Raw genomic sequence first — 15,595 nt, forward strand, 5'->3', positions numbered from 1 at the left:
TCTTTCTTGCATGTAATAGGTTACATAGTGTATGAATGCTCATACATTACAGTTACTCATGTAGTGCAAGTACACATTTACTACTTATATGTACATCTCATTTGATTGTGAATGGTGTTTTGACATTAAAATTTTCCTCAGTGCAATGAAAATTGGCTTTCTTACTGTTGTGTTTTAACCCCCACCAGTAACTAAGTACCTGAAGCCACTTGATCACTCCCCCGTCACCCAGAGGGACAGGGAGGAGAATCAGAAAGTTATGTAAAACTCGAGGGCTGAGATAAGAACAATTTAATAACTGAAATAAAATTTTAAAAAAAAACACCACCAATAATAATAATAGCACTTACAGTGAAAAGGAGGGAGAAGGGGAGAAGGAGTGCAGTCCAAAGGGAAGGGAGAAAAGAGAACCAGTGATGCACAGTACCACTGCTCACCACGGTATGGAATACCTCTTAGGCTAGTTCAGAACCAGCTGTTCTAGCTGTATCCCCTCCCAAGTTCCTGTGTCTCTCCGGCCCTCTTGCTGGCAAGGCCTCAGAAACTAAATATTCCTTGACTTAGTGTAAACATTACATAGCAACAGCTAAAAACATCAGTGTGTAATCAACATTGTTCTCACACCAAATCCAAAACACAGGGATGCACCAGCTACTAATAAGAAAATTAACTACCCCAGCTGAAACCAGGATGCTTACCCAAGCATGGTACTTAATTTTTAGTATCATAGTTTTTACTTAGGTTAAAGAAAACCCAAAACCAGCAGGCTCTGAAACTATTTCAGTATTGTTGTCTTAAAGTGCAGTGTTCAGATTTCAAAATAAAGTTGGGTTTTATCCAAAGAACTAAGAGCTGTCCTTTTTTTAGTACTTTATCTGTTAAGCGGTTAAAATCATTAGAGGCCAATGGTCAGCATCTAAATCTAAGGGTGTTTTCAGTATTTGTATGTAACCCTTGGTACAAGGAACAATGCAATCACAGTACCAATATGACTAATGATAGGATCTGGCATGTTAATCCCATTAGAAATAACCTTTAGTTTTTTATCATGTTAAAAGTATTTCATTATTAGCATTGTGCCACTACTTTGGTTTTATTTCTGAAAAGGAAGACTACCACACTTCCGAAAACATTTGTATTTTAAATTCAAACAAAAACTTTCTGCAATTGACACCTGCAAATAGCAGATTTTAAAAAAAAGAAGGTTAAGTGTATTTAAAAGGGCCTGTGTAAATGATCCTATGCCAGCTAGCATGTCATGGACTTCTTGCAAAAAATATAAAGCATAATCTTTGATTCCAAATTAATCTTTGTCTTATCCAATCTATTTATAGATGTATGGTAACTGTAAAATCAAGTATCTAAAATTCACTTTATCAGCTGCTTTAATATTATTTTCTTGTATTGTTTCTCAAAAGTCCATGGTTTTATCAGTTAAATGTGTTTTTTCTAAATTCCTAACATCTGAAATTACACAGGAAACAGTAAAATAATCATAAAGTATATTTGAACTGTATTTTGTTTTGTTTTTTTAGAATGTGACTAAATTATCTGTGAAGGATAGACTGGGTTTTGTGTCAAAGCCAGTTACTCCAACAACTGAAAAGGTAAGAGAATGTCTCATATTCTCTTTCTCTCACATTTAATTTTGATAGAATTAATAATATTATAAACCCCCTTGTGTCAATATTTTGTTTCAGAACTACAAATAGTTACTTGTTAAAGGTTAGTTTTATCAAGTATAATATATTGAAACTTAGCTTAGCAGATGGCTAAATTATTATAAGAATACAACCACATAAGACAGAAGCTGCTATTCTGTGTTTTTCATTTTAATGTAATAGGATCCATTTATTCAGTCATGAAAATAACTAGTTATGTTCCAGGATCCTGAGTTGTTAGAAGAATGCAGAAATAAGTCTTAAAAATAAATGAGTTTTGACACTACATGTGAATCTATGAAAAGTCTTCCTATAAAAACCTTTTTGGGCTTTTATGTCCCTTAAAGAGGTGATGCTGTAAATGTTTACTCTCTTACCTGGTCTGAAATCTGCAGTACTTGTGGAAAGATAAAAGTGGAAATCAATCTGTGTAGGAAGGACAAAGAGAGATGAGGTGGGAAAGGTGTGTCTGAATTGTAGTTGTGAGTTATGTATTTTGTCCAGTGGTTGCAATTTTCATGGAGTTGTTGATGTGCTTGCTTTAGTAGCAGAGTTCATGAATCCACGTCTATTTAGCACCTTAGAGGACAGGCTTCCTCAGTGTTTATAACATTCATTTGAGAATACTTTTGGCAGAAAGGCAACAAGTTTTACCTGGTAACAAGATTCCTCTGCCTAGGTACATATCTCTTCTGTTGGAAAATTTACGTGACCTGAAATGAATGAAGCATTCACTGCATTTCCCCCCTGCCCCCTTACAGTATGGTAGTTAATGCATTTAGTGGAATCAGACAAGTAAAATTCACTCTAAAGATACTATGGTGTACTTGGCATACAAAGGTAACAATACTTCATGTGGAGTTGTAATTGTAGAGGATGTCTCTTCAACTCATTTCAAGCCAAGCAGTCCACGTAAATGCATTGATCTTGGCTTCTTGCTTGCATTTTGTTGTTCAGTTGATCAGTTGCATTCGTGTTGCCCTAAATTAGTTGCAGATAAATTTCTTAATGTGTATTCCTGAACTATGTTTTACATAAATACTGTATACTTTAGAAATAGGAAGTCTGGTTCAGCTTGAGTGGAAATACTTTTTTTTTTTTTCGCATTCCGTAAGAGTTGAGTTATCCTGAAGCACTTTTCTACAAAGAGTGTATTCATGCTAAAATAGTTTTCCGCTTTGTTGTATTATAGTAGAGTTTGATTTTAATGGGCTGCTCGGGCTGATCAACAGGCTGGCTGTGAAGCAGCAGTTTCCTTTGGCAATTTTAGCAAGACTCTGAAACTTGGTTTGACCTGTTTTTACCTACTGCAGTCCCTTTACAAGGAAATACCTTGCTTAGTTTGCAAGTGATAATGCTCTATAACCATTAGACATTAAATGACTGACAGCTGTCAAAACCATAGAAGTCATGTCCTAGATTTTTGTTTGCTTCTGAGTGCAGGATTTGACAGAAACTTTACAGTAAGAGAGTATGTAGCTATGCTTCCCAAAGAGCAGGAGGAAAAGTAGATGAAACAGTCATTGTGAGGCTTTTTAAGATCTGTATAGGGATTTGCAATTTATGAAATTGTGAAGATATTCACACTGGTCCTTCTCTTGAATAGTACTAAGAGGTTTAGAAGACATCAGTGTGTTGCTTCTTGCTCTTCTGTATTAGTTGATGCAGATACATCTGCTTTGGCACCTGTCCTTATATTAAGAGATGAGGAAGCATGGTTCACTCTGCCTTGAAGACAGTTCAGGGCAGAAGGAGTGTATCAATATTTCTGTCTTTACGTGATCCTCGGTTTGTGATGTAGCCTGTCCTAAAGCTACTTTGTAATAGGAACTATATGACTGGGATGTGCATATATTAATGTGCTTTAAGGAAACTTTTAAAAACTTATAATCTCCTTTATAATGGCCTGCTTAGAGCATTTTAGATCACCTTTTAATATACCCCATAACATGCTTTGCTTTTTTTTGTTTTCCTCTCCTCTCTGCACTGCCTACTCTAGAAAATACTTTACTATGGGAAGAAATAGTGTAAATAGCACAGCAAAGTGAAAAGCTTTTATATGAAGCGTTCCTGTTGTAAATTATTCTGATCTCTGGTTTTTTTCCTTCTTTCTAATGTTTCTTGGCTGTCTCTTTATTCTTCTGTTGGTGGGCATTGTATCTTATTTTATGGAGTGCATGGTGACCAATAGACTCTGCATGCATCTTTTAATTTTCCACATATATATATATATATATAAAGTATTTTTAAACTCCTGAAAATTATACCAATGGCATAATTGCTGTGACTTGCTAACAAGGTAGACAAGATCATGCTTCTATTATCTCCAGCACTTAGCCATGGATTTTTCAACATTAACATGGCCAAGAAGTCCTTTAAAGAATGTGATAAGAAAACAGAGTAGTCCCAATCCTCAGGTATTATGGAGATGTACACAGTATACTTTAGAGAGATTGTGAAGCAGGCGACTGTGTTTTCAGTAAGTCATGGAGAAATTTCATACCTCATTACAAATGTAGGAAAGAGAACAGAGAGACATAGGAGTCTCTTCCTTTGCTGTATGATGTTGAAGACTTCCCTGTACTTGAGTTGCTGCTTGTTGATTGTGCAAGCTCTACTTTGCACAAATGGCATATGAAAACTGTTGTATCTATTTTGGACCTTAATCTCTAAAATCATGTTGAATTTTTGCTCGGAAAATTCATGCCGTCATGAAAAATCAGATTTTAAACTTCAAAATAAAAAAAGAAAAACTTTGGTTACTCTTGGTAAAATCTTAGTCTTATGTTTCCTTAACATACTCAAATACATCAAATTTTATATATTTGAAACTTGGAAGTACATGTGAAATCTCTATGGAATTCCATAGGGAAATATGGAATAATCTGGTGTTTATAATTCTTATATATCTGATGTGGTGCTGCCTCTTCAAAAATGGTTTCACTTCAGCAACTCCAAATATAATTGTTACACCAAATTTTTATATTTCATATCATCAAAACAGACAAAAGAAAATACATATATTTTTAAGCACTTGTGTTTTTTTTTAAAAAAAAACTGAAATTCACTGGCAAAAAAATAAAATGATTTCCTCCTATAGGTTTTATCCACTTCTACTGGCTTGACAAAAACTGTGTACAACCCTGCTGCTTTGAAGGCAGCACAGAAATCTTTGCCTGTTGTTTCCACTTCCGTGCTAGACTCTAATGAAGCACAGAAGAAAAAACAGGTAAATTAAATATGCTTCTTTATAAAATAGACCTAGATCGGGAACTTGTGACCACTAGAGATAGTGCACTATGTATATTCATCTCCAGAGCATAGATGAAACTAGCTATAAGATTAAATTCACCATAATTTCTCTTCAAAGGACAAGAAAATTCAGCATTGTTTTATTATTTTTTCAGTGTATATTCAGGCAGTGTGAGCAGGTTTAAAACACTCTGGAAGTTAAAAATGTGAAACACTTCTTCCTGGAAGCAGAACCTCTGTGTTGAGGTAGTAATGGTTTATTGTGAGCGAGAAGGGAGTATAGTATAGTCACTATTCATCTCTCTTAAGCTTTTATGGAACTGGCATTTATTATCATCAGTAATATCAGTGTATTTTATACTTGTGACCAAAATTGTTTCTTTACTTGAGAGAACTGAGAACTGTATGACTATGCGTTTTATTGTTTTCAAACTATAGTTGTCCTGCATATAGCATTAGGTTATCTATCTCTCTCTCTTTTTTAATGTTAGAGAGGAAATACAACAAAAATGCATTTGGCCTTGAATAGGTTGCTCAATTGTAGTTTAGCTTGCTTAGAATTTTCAGAAGAGCCCAGTAAAGCTCCTTTTCCAGTGTTATTCTTATCCTTAAGAAAGCTAAATAATAGAACAGTGTTTATCTTTCTGGTTTCAAACCACAGATTGAGAGGTCAATACTAAGTTAGGTTCAAACCTAAGTATTGAAAGTGGTGTAACCATTAAAGTAGGATTTTTAGCCAATTTGGTAAACTTCTGTAACTGATGTCTAATATAATTTGAAATAACAGTTTGTAGCTGCATGTCAGTTGTGGCATTGGTCCAGACTTCAAAGAAATCACTTCTAATCTTGGAATTTCATTTCATATTTGTCCCCTAAAACATGTTTTTCAGAAATACAGCCTTTACCTTTCAAGTTAAGATGCTAAATGCCTGTGAAATGGCAAAAAGCTTGTAATAAAATTGACTCATCATAAACAGCTGTAGGTTGTTTTTTTTTGAGAGAAGGACACTGAAGATGTGTGAAGGGATTGGCTCTTTTTTCATGTGCTGTTGTGCTCCTTCCTGTCTTCAGAGATTTTTATTACAATATACTAGTACTTGTGGAAAAACATGATTTTGTGGGACTCACTCCCTTCTTTCTTCCTGTCTCCCTAGTTTTGCTTAGCATTCACCCTTTTGTCTTATCTTCCCTTTCCCTTCAGAAAAATGCACACTGTATTGCAAAACTAACATTTCATGCAGTAGAATTTGTCAGTATTTCAGAAGACACAGAAAAACCTTATTACTATTTCTTTTTTATGGCTGTTGTACATTTACACTCTTTATATAAGATAATTCACTTGCAGTCTGATCCCAGTTGTTTGGTGATCTAGAGCTGCAAAATCATCTTCTACCTCTCAGCTTTTATCCCATTAAATAGCTTGATATCAAAGCTCCTTAATTGTTTTCTGCAAGTGTCCCAATGTTCAAGACTTACACATTCTGTATCTGAGAGCAAGAACCAATTGCTTTCTCTCAAGCAGCATGAGTAGGAGCAAAGCACAGCAGCTGTGGCATTTCCTCCTGCTTCTCCTTCTGAGTTCAATATGTCAGATTTTATCAGTTTCAATTCATTTTGATTTTCCCATTACAATGTCAAGATTCTCTTTTTAGCAGATTGAGCAATGGTACTTCTCACAAGTTATAGCAGTCAGACACAAGAGAGATGTGTTTCTTTGTGTAATGCTTTAATTTTAGAAAACAATATGTATTCTTTTTGCTTTAACTGTACTGGGGAATATGTTTTAATTGAGGGACTTAATTTAGACTGAATTCAATATACTGTCCTTGCACATTTAAACTCTTATGTGTTGTACCTCTTGCAGTACTGTATTATATTGCTTTCAGTGGAGTTGTGTAAGGGGTTACTGTGTACGTAAGTAGTAATGACGTCTTCCCAGCACAGATCTAACTAAGAGTAGTCATTAGATCCCTTACTAATTTGGAGGTGCATTGCTTTCCAAAACATAATCTGAAATACTGCCTGTTAGTACCTTCAGTTTCTGTTACTGATTTTTTCCTTGTTATTGTTAAGTTGCTACTGTATAGTTGTCAACTATAATTTAGTATTCTTCTGTCATTTTTTTCAAAATCTAGAAACTTTCTGTCATTTTTTTTATGCTTCTAGGAAGCATTACGACTTCAACAAGATGTAAGAAAAAAGAAGCAAGAAATCTTAGAGAAGCACATTGAAACACAAAAGGTAAAACATTAGCATTAAAGAAAGCAATTCAGTTGTAAAATCCCATTTCACTTTAAGACATTTTAGTATTTGTAAGTATGAGCTACAAAACTGGCCTGTAAAATAAGTAGTCTCTTAGAATGGTATTATCACATTATTTTAAGTTTAGAGTTTTAATCTAACTTGTCTTTGTCAGTTCACTTAAAACTACAAGCTTATGCAATTTTAAGTGCAGTTGTAGTTGAAATTGCCTAATTTGGGTGCAACACGCATGTGTTTTGGGAGAAGTGAAAGCTTGAGAGTTCTACTTGACAAGAGCCGGGGAGATTGATATAGAAAATGTATGTACTTAGGCTTTGGAGGAGAAAAAGGCCAAAACGTCATTTAAGTTGAATAAAAGTTTTGTAATTATTTGAGTATCTTTAGCAAATCTGTCCAAATGAAATGGAGATATCAGATGCATTAGCAAATCAATTAGAGATTCAGACAAAGGTTTTATTGTAATGTAAACTAATAAAAGCTCCGTATGTTGAGTTTGAAGTTCACAACAAAAGAAATGCAGTATTTTGTTTTTCCCTTAGTTGTAATGACTACTGGAAAACAGATCTGTAATAGTAGTTGCTAAACAAAAATTGGTTTTTTACATTGAACAGATGCTGATTTCAAAGCTGGAGAAGAATAAAGCTATGAAGTCAGAAGACAAAGCAGAAATCATGAAAACACTGGAAATTTTGACAAATAGCATTACCAAGTTAAAGGATGAATTAAAAGGTGTATCACCAGGAGGAGGGGTTCCTTTAAAAAGCCTGAAAACTAAGACTCAGGTACTCAAGTTTTGGTCAGCTTTTTAATAAGATGAATTCACATGCTTATGTCAGCAGAATAAAAATACATAGCCACATCAGCAGTATTTAGAACCGTAGTGGTTTAATTTTGAAGTTGTCTTTGAAGTGAGGTTGGTTTTGCCTTCTTTTTAAAGGAACATATTTAATTGTAAAAAAAAATGCTTTTGTCTGAAAGGTTTACCCATTGTTACACGGATATTGCATCATCTGGAAAATCAAAAAGCAAAACAAAAATCATAGGATTTTTATGTATAGTCTATTGCTTTCTTAAATTTTTAATAGAAATCATGAAAATAGCATTTCTCATGCAAATGGATTGTCATTATGCAACGCAGATATCTTCTGGTCAGGTTTAATACACAAAGTGCTTCATGAAATTAGTTTACTACTGTACTGATACGTAATTTTCTGGGGCTTTTTATGTCACTGAAATTTTTCAATATTTTAATTTTATAGATTGAAGATTGTACTGGTCACTTTTCCTTTGATCTAGCTTCCCATGTTTGGGTTGTACTTGTGAGAGGTGTTTCTCTGTTACCATTCTTGTTAGTATCAAGCTGTAACCAGTTTGCCAACTGCTTAAAGATGTAATTTATATTACCTTTTCAAAATGCAGTATTTTGTTTTTTATATAAAGTATTTGTTCCTAAACAGGTCACACGGTGATTAAAAATTAGGTGAGACTTTGAGAAATAATGTTTTAAGAAATTAATAAGTGTTCTAGATATGACAAGCTTTTCTTGCTTTATATCAAGTGAGGCAGTACATAATAATAGAAGAGCAGATTTTTGTACTGTGGATTTTCCAGACAAAAAGTCTTGATCTTTTCTGGCTGTTTTCATTCAGTTTTTAAATCTTCAGAATGCGTAGTCTTCTCTTCTAATGTTTGGGATTCTGTTTTAAAAAGATGGTGTAATGTTGCAACCTAGGTTTAATCTAGGTTTAACCTAGTTTAAACTAGGATCAATAGTTTTCAGTTTGAAGCAGCATTTCTACTGCTTTATTTTACACAGGAATACAGGCATTAAAAGTAACTGCAGTGTAAATTACAGTGATGTACAATGTTGAAAAGGAATATCAAGAAAAAATACTGGAATGATGTGTATGTACTCACTGTAGCTTCTTACATCATTACAACAGTCTGGAAAAAGTTGAAGCAGTGTATTTTCATCCTGAAAATGGGCATAGACTATAATTTCTGGAAGTTAGTTCATACCTGTTAAAACAACTTCAGTTGCAGTGGAATATTCTACTGTGTTTTAGAGGGACTAAGGGTAATAATCCCAGAATTCAGGTTTTTAATCTTTTTGGAGATAAGAGATTATTTTTGATGTGATCATGTTTTTGAGAGAGAGTGGACATTCTCTGGTGAAAAAATTGTTAGAGGTCTGAAGGAAGATACTTCTGTAGGGTGAATTTGAACCATAGAAGTCCTAGAAATTGGACTAATATTTTTAAAGCTGCATTTGTTTGTTAAAGCCTTGTGTTTTTGACAAATAATCTTCTGCTGATGGTGTACAGTGCTTCATAAATTTGAACAGGAAAAAATAGTTTATATCAGTTTGATCCAAGAGTAACAGTGGGTTGTGGTTTTTGTCACATGCAAGGAAATTAATCCAGACCTATAGAAATGAGGAAGCAAGTTGCGTTATGAAAACTTGGTAAATTCTTGACTAGAAAACGTCAGTGCAGCATTTTAACCCATGACAACTTATCCTGAGAGCAGTCCAGTAAATTCTTGGAGCGGACAAGAAAATAGTCCAGTAACACAAAATTGCTCAAAATTTTTGAGATTGGAAGGGGTCTCTGGGCATTGTTTTATTCCATCACCAGGCACCAGTAAGAAGAGTCTCTATATCTTCTTTACTCATCCATATTGAGTATTTATATACATGGATAAGATCTACCCCCAGCCACCTTCCTGAAGTTTAAACAGTCCCAGCTCTGTCAGTCTCTGCTTCTATAGTAGATGCTTCAGTCATCTCCCTAGACCCTGATGGTGGTGCTCTTCCTAATGCAGTCCAGGAGGCTGTCAGCCACCTTTGCCAGAGGGACACATTGCTGGCTCATATTCAGCTTTTTTTCTGCTACCAGGACCCGTCAGGTCCTCTTCATCTGGACAGCCCCCAACCTGTCCTGGTGGCTTGGGGTTATTCCTTCCCAGATGCAGGACTTGTCATTTTCCATTGTTGAAATGCAGAAGGTTCCCCTTGCCCCATTTCTCCAGCATATCAAGAGCCTTCTGAATGGAAACACAACCAGCTGGTGTACCAGCCACTCCTCCAAATTTTGTATTGTCTGCAAACTTGCTGAGGGCACACTTTGTCTTACCATCCAGGTCACTAACGAAGGTGTTAAACAGCAGTAACTGCTGAGCTACACCACTAGTGATGGATCTCCAGCTGGACTTCCTGCCACCGATCAGAAGCCTTTGAACCCAGAAGTTCAGCCATTTCTCAGTTTATCTCACTGTCTACCTATCTAGTCAGCACTTCACCCTTTTGGCTGTGAGGATGTTGTGGGCAACAGTATCAGCAACCTTACTGAGGTCAAGATGAACAACTTCCACTACTCTGCTCTTGTCCGCCAAGCCAGTCATCTCATTTTAGACAGTTGTTAAGGTCAAGCATGATTTCTCCTTCCCTGTCCCCAATCACCTGGTTCTTAATATGCTTGTAAATGGTTTCCAAGGTCATTTACTCCTTCCTCCTCCCAGGGATTGTAGTGAGACTGATCAGCATGCAGTTCCCCAGATCTCCTTGCCCTTCTTGAGGATCAGAGTGATACTTGCTTTTCTCAGTCCCAAGGAACCTCCCCAGATGCCATGAGCTTTGCAGTGACTTCAGCAAGCTCCTTTAGTATTTAAGGGTTCCATCCTGTTGGGTCCCAGGTTTTTGTGTATGTCCAGTTTGTTTAAATGTTTCCAAACTTGATTCTCTTCCAACAAGAGTAAGTCTTCTTGCTTTTCCACTAGTCTCAGGATCTGGAGTTGCTGAAGGGTGAGTCTTTCCAGTAAAGTCTGAGGAGTGGGAGTTACAGAGTACCTCAGCTGTTCCCATGTCCTCTATTGCCAGGTCCCCTTTCACATTCAGCTGTCAGCCCACATTTTTCACAGCATAGTGTTCCTCTTGCTGCTGACACATGTGCTGAAGCCCTTCCTGTTTCTTGCCCCCTTTGCCAGATTCAACTCTAGGTGGGCTTCGGCTTTCCAAACTGGTGCCTGCATGCTCAGTTAGTTTACATTCCTTCTGTAATCTGACCCTACTGCCACCTCCTATACATCTTAGTTTTGGATTTAAGTTTTGTTAGGATCTCCTTGCTCATCCAGGCAGGCATCCTGCCACCTTTGCTTTATTTCCTACGTGCTCTGGAACTTGGAGGATGTGATTCTTGAAAATGATCCTGTCTTTCCAGCAGATACCCAGGCTCAAGGTTGTCAAACAGGAGGGTTCTTCCAGTTGTCTGAAGAAAGCCTCATCTATTTCTTTTACCTCATCAGTGTGTAGTACACACCCGCTGCAACGTCACCTGCATAGGTCTGCCATCTTAATCCTGATTCATAAACTTTGGTCTGGTTCGTTATCTGTCCCCAGACAGAGCTCTCTGCATTCATACTACGCTCTCACTTAAAGGGCAACTCCTGTTCCTTGCCACCCTGGCTTGTCCTTCTTTAAGAGACTGTATCCATCCTCTGCACCGCCCCAGTTGTGTGAGTTTTTCTGCGATACTTCTGTAGTCCCAGTGAGATTGTAGCCCTGTAACTGCACACAGATCTGATCTTCCTCATTCTTCACTTGTTGGATGTATTAGTGTGTACAGGCTGTTCCCAGAGGCACTGATTTCCCTGAAAAGAAGTGAGATCTTCACCCATGATGCTGTTCTGTAGGCCCTCCCTCATGTATGTGGATTGGTATGTGTGTGCTTGAGGTGGTCCCCCTTCAGCTTGGTTTTGTTGATGTTGAGGTCTCTTCTGCCCATGTCACCCTCTGCTTGGCAACCTGGTCCGCTGCTTCCTTGTGTGATTGTTGTTTTTACTTAGTAAAGCAAGATGGTATGCTAATTTGAATTACCGTTTTAATGAAGTTCTTCAACTGGTTTTCCATTGCCTTAGTAATCTGGAAAGTGAAGAAACATTCTAAGCAAACCCATTTTCTAACAAACAAATAATCTGAACTGTAGAAAAGCTGATGTTATTGATAGCTTTCCTCTCAGGGAGATTGTGCTTTATCTGTGAGCGTTGTTTTGTTAACATCTGAAAGAGAGAAAATCAGTCCCATCTGACCTTTGTGAAAGTGGGGAATTAATGGAGTCTTCTGTTAAAATTTACAATTTTGACAATTTTCTGAAAGGCTTTGCTCCAGGTTCTCTTGCATTTTCTTAGCGTTTAAAACCTGGACAGCTCAGAAGACCTTGCAAACTTGAGGCCCATGTAACTGTGCCATTATCTTTACCTATTTTTGTCATCTTCCAGTTCATGCAGTTTACAAAATACTCTTGCCTCCTGAGTGTAGGAACCTTTGCTGCCTCTTGCTGTATCTTGAAGGAGGTATTTTCTTTTTGAAACCCGGCACAACTCTATAAAAGAGAAATTTTCATTAAAAGCACTAGAAATAAACCTCAAAAGTCTTTACGCCACCAGTGTCACAGGCTGCTTTCTGAGTTCCAACTGGTGGTTATTATTGAACTTCAGAAATGGATGTTTTGCCTTGTCATTGCAACACAGTGGGATCTGAGAGAAACACTTTCCAATTTTGAAAACTTTGAAAACCATTATACAGGAGATAATGGATTTTTTTCTGTGGTCGCTGTAGGTAAGCGGAAAATGGGGCTGAAAGGGGTTCAGGGTGAGGTTGCCAGTTGAATAATCCAGTTTTTTTCTTTTAAAGCTTTCAGGAAAAAACAAAGAAACAAAAAAAACCCCTTTCTTTGTCATTCAGTGATGATACTTGGTTTCCAACTGTCACAACTGCAAAATCTTTATCTTTTGAGAGCCAGCCTTTGAATACATGCGGTGGTTTTGAATCAGTGGGTGTAAATGCAAAACTGTTTCACAATTATCTGTAATTTTATTCTTCATTTGTGATGTTACTGGAACATTTGGCTGCTGTTTTTCCCATTAAAAAAAAAGGGGGGAAAAAAAAAAGAAAGCTTTTAGTTTGGAACAGAACTTCAAATAAAATTTTCATGCTCGCATAAAGTCTTTCCTGCACCTGTACATGCACCTCAGTGGTTGCAATGAACATGTCTCAGTTTTGGTTCAGAGACACGTTTCAGTTTCATATATATTTTTGAACTGGCCAAAAATTTTTTTTAATGTACTGTGTGCTGGAAGACGACTCTGGGTGCATCAGTGACCAACCTTTTGTTAGCAGAGTCTTGTCACTGTGCTTTTTCTACTGTGGTCTGAACAGAACTTGGATAAACTTGGATGCTTTTACTTGATACTGATTAGAGAATGTGTATTCATTCGTAACTGCACTGCTTTTTTTTGTGTGTGTCCGTTTTAATCTCATCATCACTACCATATGCTTTTGCATTTTCTATTTTGTGTATCTGTAGTTCGGAAAAAGTTCCATTGGCCTTGGCTTTGTAGTCTAAAAGGTTTGACATCACCAAACTCAGATCATACTACTACACATTGAAGTTTTGTCTTGCCAAGAAGACTCCTAAACTTGTACTTGGTTTGGTTTTGAAGGTAAAAGCCTAGCACAGGAAGCAGTATGTATACCTGCAAAGTTATATCTGTGATCTGAATTCATAAACCACAACATGGTTAAGTTTAAAATTCTGCTACAGCTTCTAGGTTTCAAATTTGCTTTCCTTAGAGTTTCTAGGAATCTGTTTTCCAGATAGAGGTGCTGTGTCAGACTTTTACCTTACCTGGAGGCCAGCGCTGGCCAAAATAGCCTGCTGATGGGAGTAAAGCAATAGATTCTTGGGTTTTATCAGAAAAATGTTTCCTTGGTAGAGAACATGAACTGTGGAACTAATAATTTACCATAACAATTTCTTAGATGCAGAAAGAGTTACTAGATACTGAACTGGATTTATACAAGAAGATGCAAGCTGGGGAGGAAGTTACTGAATTAAGACGAAAATATACAGAGCTACAGCTGGAAGTATGTTTGTCTCTTCTTTTGTAGCAATTAACTTTTAATCAGAAATTGTCATATATGTTTATTAGCTCGTGTACTATATCAAACTTTTTTCCAGAGTGCAATATTAAGTTGCATGTAGATGGACACATTAAAAAAATCAGTTGCTGAATTCCACTGAAGTAGAGAAATAGTATTGTCTTTAATTTTGATTGCCAGTCTATTTAAATTCTGTAACTCTGATTTTTTTATAGATTTGTGGTAGTCGTACTTCCTTGAGAGTGTGGAGTGCTTTTAAATTGTTACCTGTAGGTGGTGTTGTGTTTGATACAGAAGGGGTAAAATACACTTCTTGATCTTTTATTCTTAAGTGTTAGCATCCTCCTGAGATTAACCAAAAAGGCTGAAGTGCCAAAAGTAATATTATTACAGCATTGGTTTGAAGATAAGGAAGACTTATCAAAACCAAATACAGTGTTCCAAGTAGTATTCAATGTATAGAAACATGCTTTTTCTTAAAGTACTTGTGCGTAAAGTAATTGAAAAGGCTGTGCAAGGTTCTTCATACCTCTGTCTTATTTTGAGAAACTGAATGCTGTGGGTGTCATTCTGTGTTACACTGCACTGTCTTGCCTATATGATTGTATAACATCTACTTAATTGTATGATAATCTTACCCCTTTTTACTGTTAAGCAGGCTGCTGTGTCGCTTAAAACCCTCTTGTCTTTAATGAAGTTTGGTCATGTCTTATGTGTAACTACCTATGAACACAGTGCACATACATATGGCTAAGTTGCATTAAAATATTACTTTAAAACTAAGTTGTTATGCAGCTTTGGTAATTGTGAAAATAGGTTTGTTAATAAGCCAAGCCAATTGAATAGAGATGATATAAAAGGTTATGTTAGCAATATATATTCTGATGTTGAGTAATATTTCCTAAGTGTACTGAAAGCTTATTTAGAAATTGTATGTTTTAGAAAATATGTGAATTGACTGATATGTAAAGTAGCAGTAGAAAAGTAAGTACTTGTTCAAGATAGTTACACTGTAGTTGAGTGTGCTAAACTTCTGCCATCTCATTGGGTCTGGAAAAAAAATGTTGCTCTTTCAGGAAGATATGTTTTGCTAGAAAAATGAATATTCTGAAGCCTTTAGCAAATACTGATCAAAGTAGATGCAGAAAAACAGGGTTATTAATAAAGCACACAAGTATGTTTCAAGAAACAGCATGAAATCTATCCCTTGTGTAATTTAAAGGAGAGATACAGATTTGTTTTTTCCCTTGGTGTTTGATTCTTCATTATTCTTAAAAATTCTTCACAAAAATTTTTATTTGCACATTGTCTTCGTGAGTTTAACTCTCACAATATTCATGTGTTGCTTCTGTGGCTCATAACCTGCTGTTCTGCTCTAGGTGACCCTGATTTTACTGTGAGAAAACCTGGACAGTATACAGCATAATCTTTAACTTTTAACCATTTACAAATGTTTTAAAAAAACAAATGCAAACCTGCAGGA

The 15,595-nt window shown here is 36.2% G+C and overlaps 1 protein-coding gene across 10 annotated transcripts in view; it reads left to right on the forward strand.

Moving 5' to 3' along the window:
* The window catches only part of RBM26 (RNA binding motif protein 26), a 74,505-nt gene that overhangs the window by 31,145 nt on the left and 27,765 nt on the right, over positions 1 to 15,595 (forward strand). For 7 of the 10 annotated variants that reach the window (XR_008747078.1, XR_008747077.1, XR_008747079.1 and 4 more), the window contains exons 14-18: positions 1,536 to 1,607; positions 4,762 to 4,890; positions 7,080 to 7,154; positions 7,787 to 7,957; positions 13,993 to 14,097. Coding sequence is in view for 7 of the 10 variants with exons in the window: in XM_027781011.2 (XP_027636812.1) it covers positions 1,536 to 1,607; positions 4,762 to 4,890; positions 7,080 to 7,154; positions 7,787 to 7,957; positions 13,993 to 14,097 (552 nt within the window). In the remaining 3 variants the exon portion in view is untranslated. The remainder of the gene's footprint in view (positions 1 to 1,535; positions 1,608 to 4,761; positions 4,891 to 7,079; positions 7,155 to 7,786; positions 7,958 to 13,992; positions 14,098 to 15,595) is intronic. The other 3 variants (XM_027781013.2, XM_013295976.2, XM_013295977.2) reach the window with 1 other exon arrangement.

This window comes from Falco peregrinus, chromosome 4, assembly GCF_023634155.1.
Source record: "Falco peregrinus isolate bFalPer1 chromosome 4, bFalPer1.pri, whole genome shotgun sequence".
Lineage (NCBI taxonomy): Eukaryota > Metazoa > Chordata > Aves > Falconiformes > Falconidae > Falco > Falco peregrinus.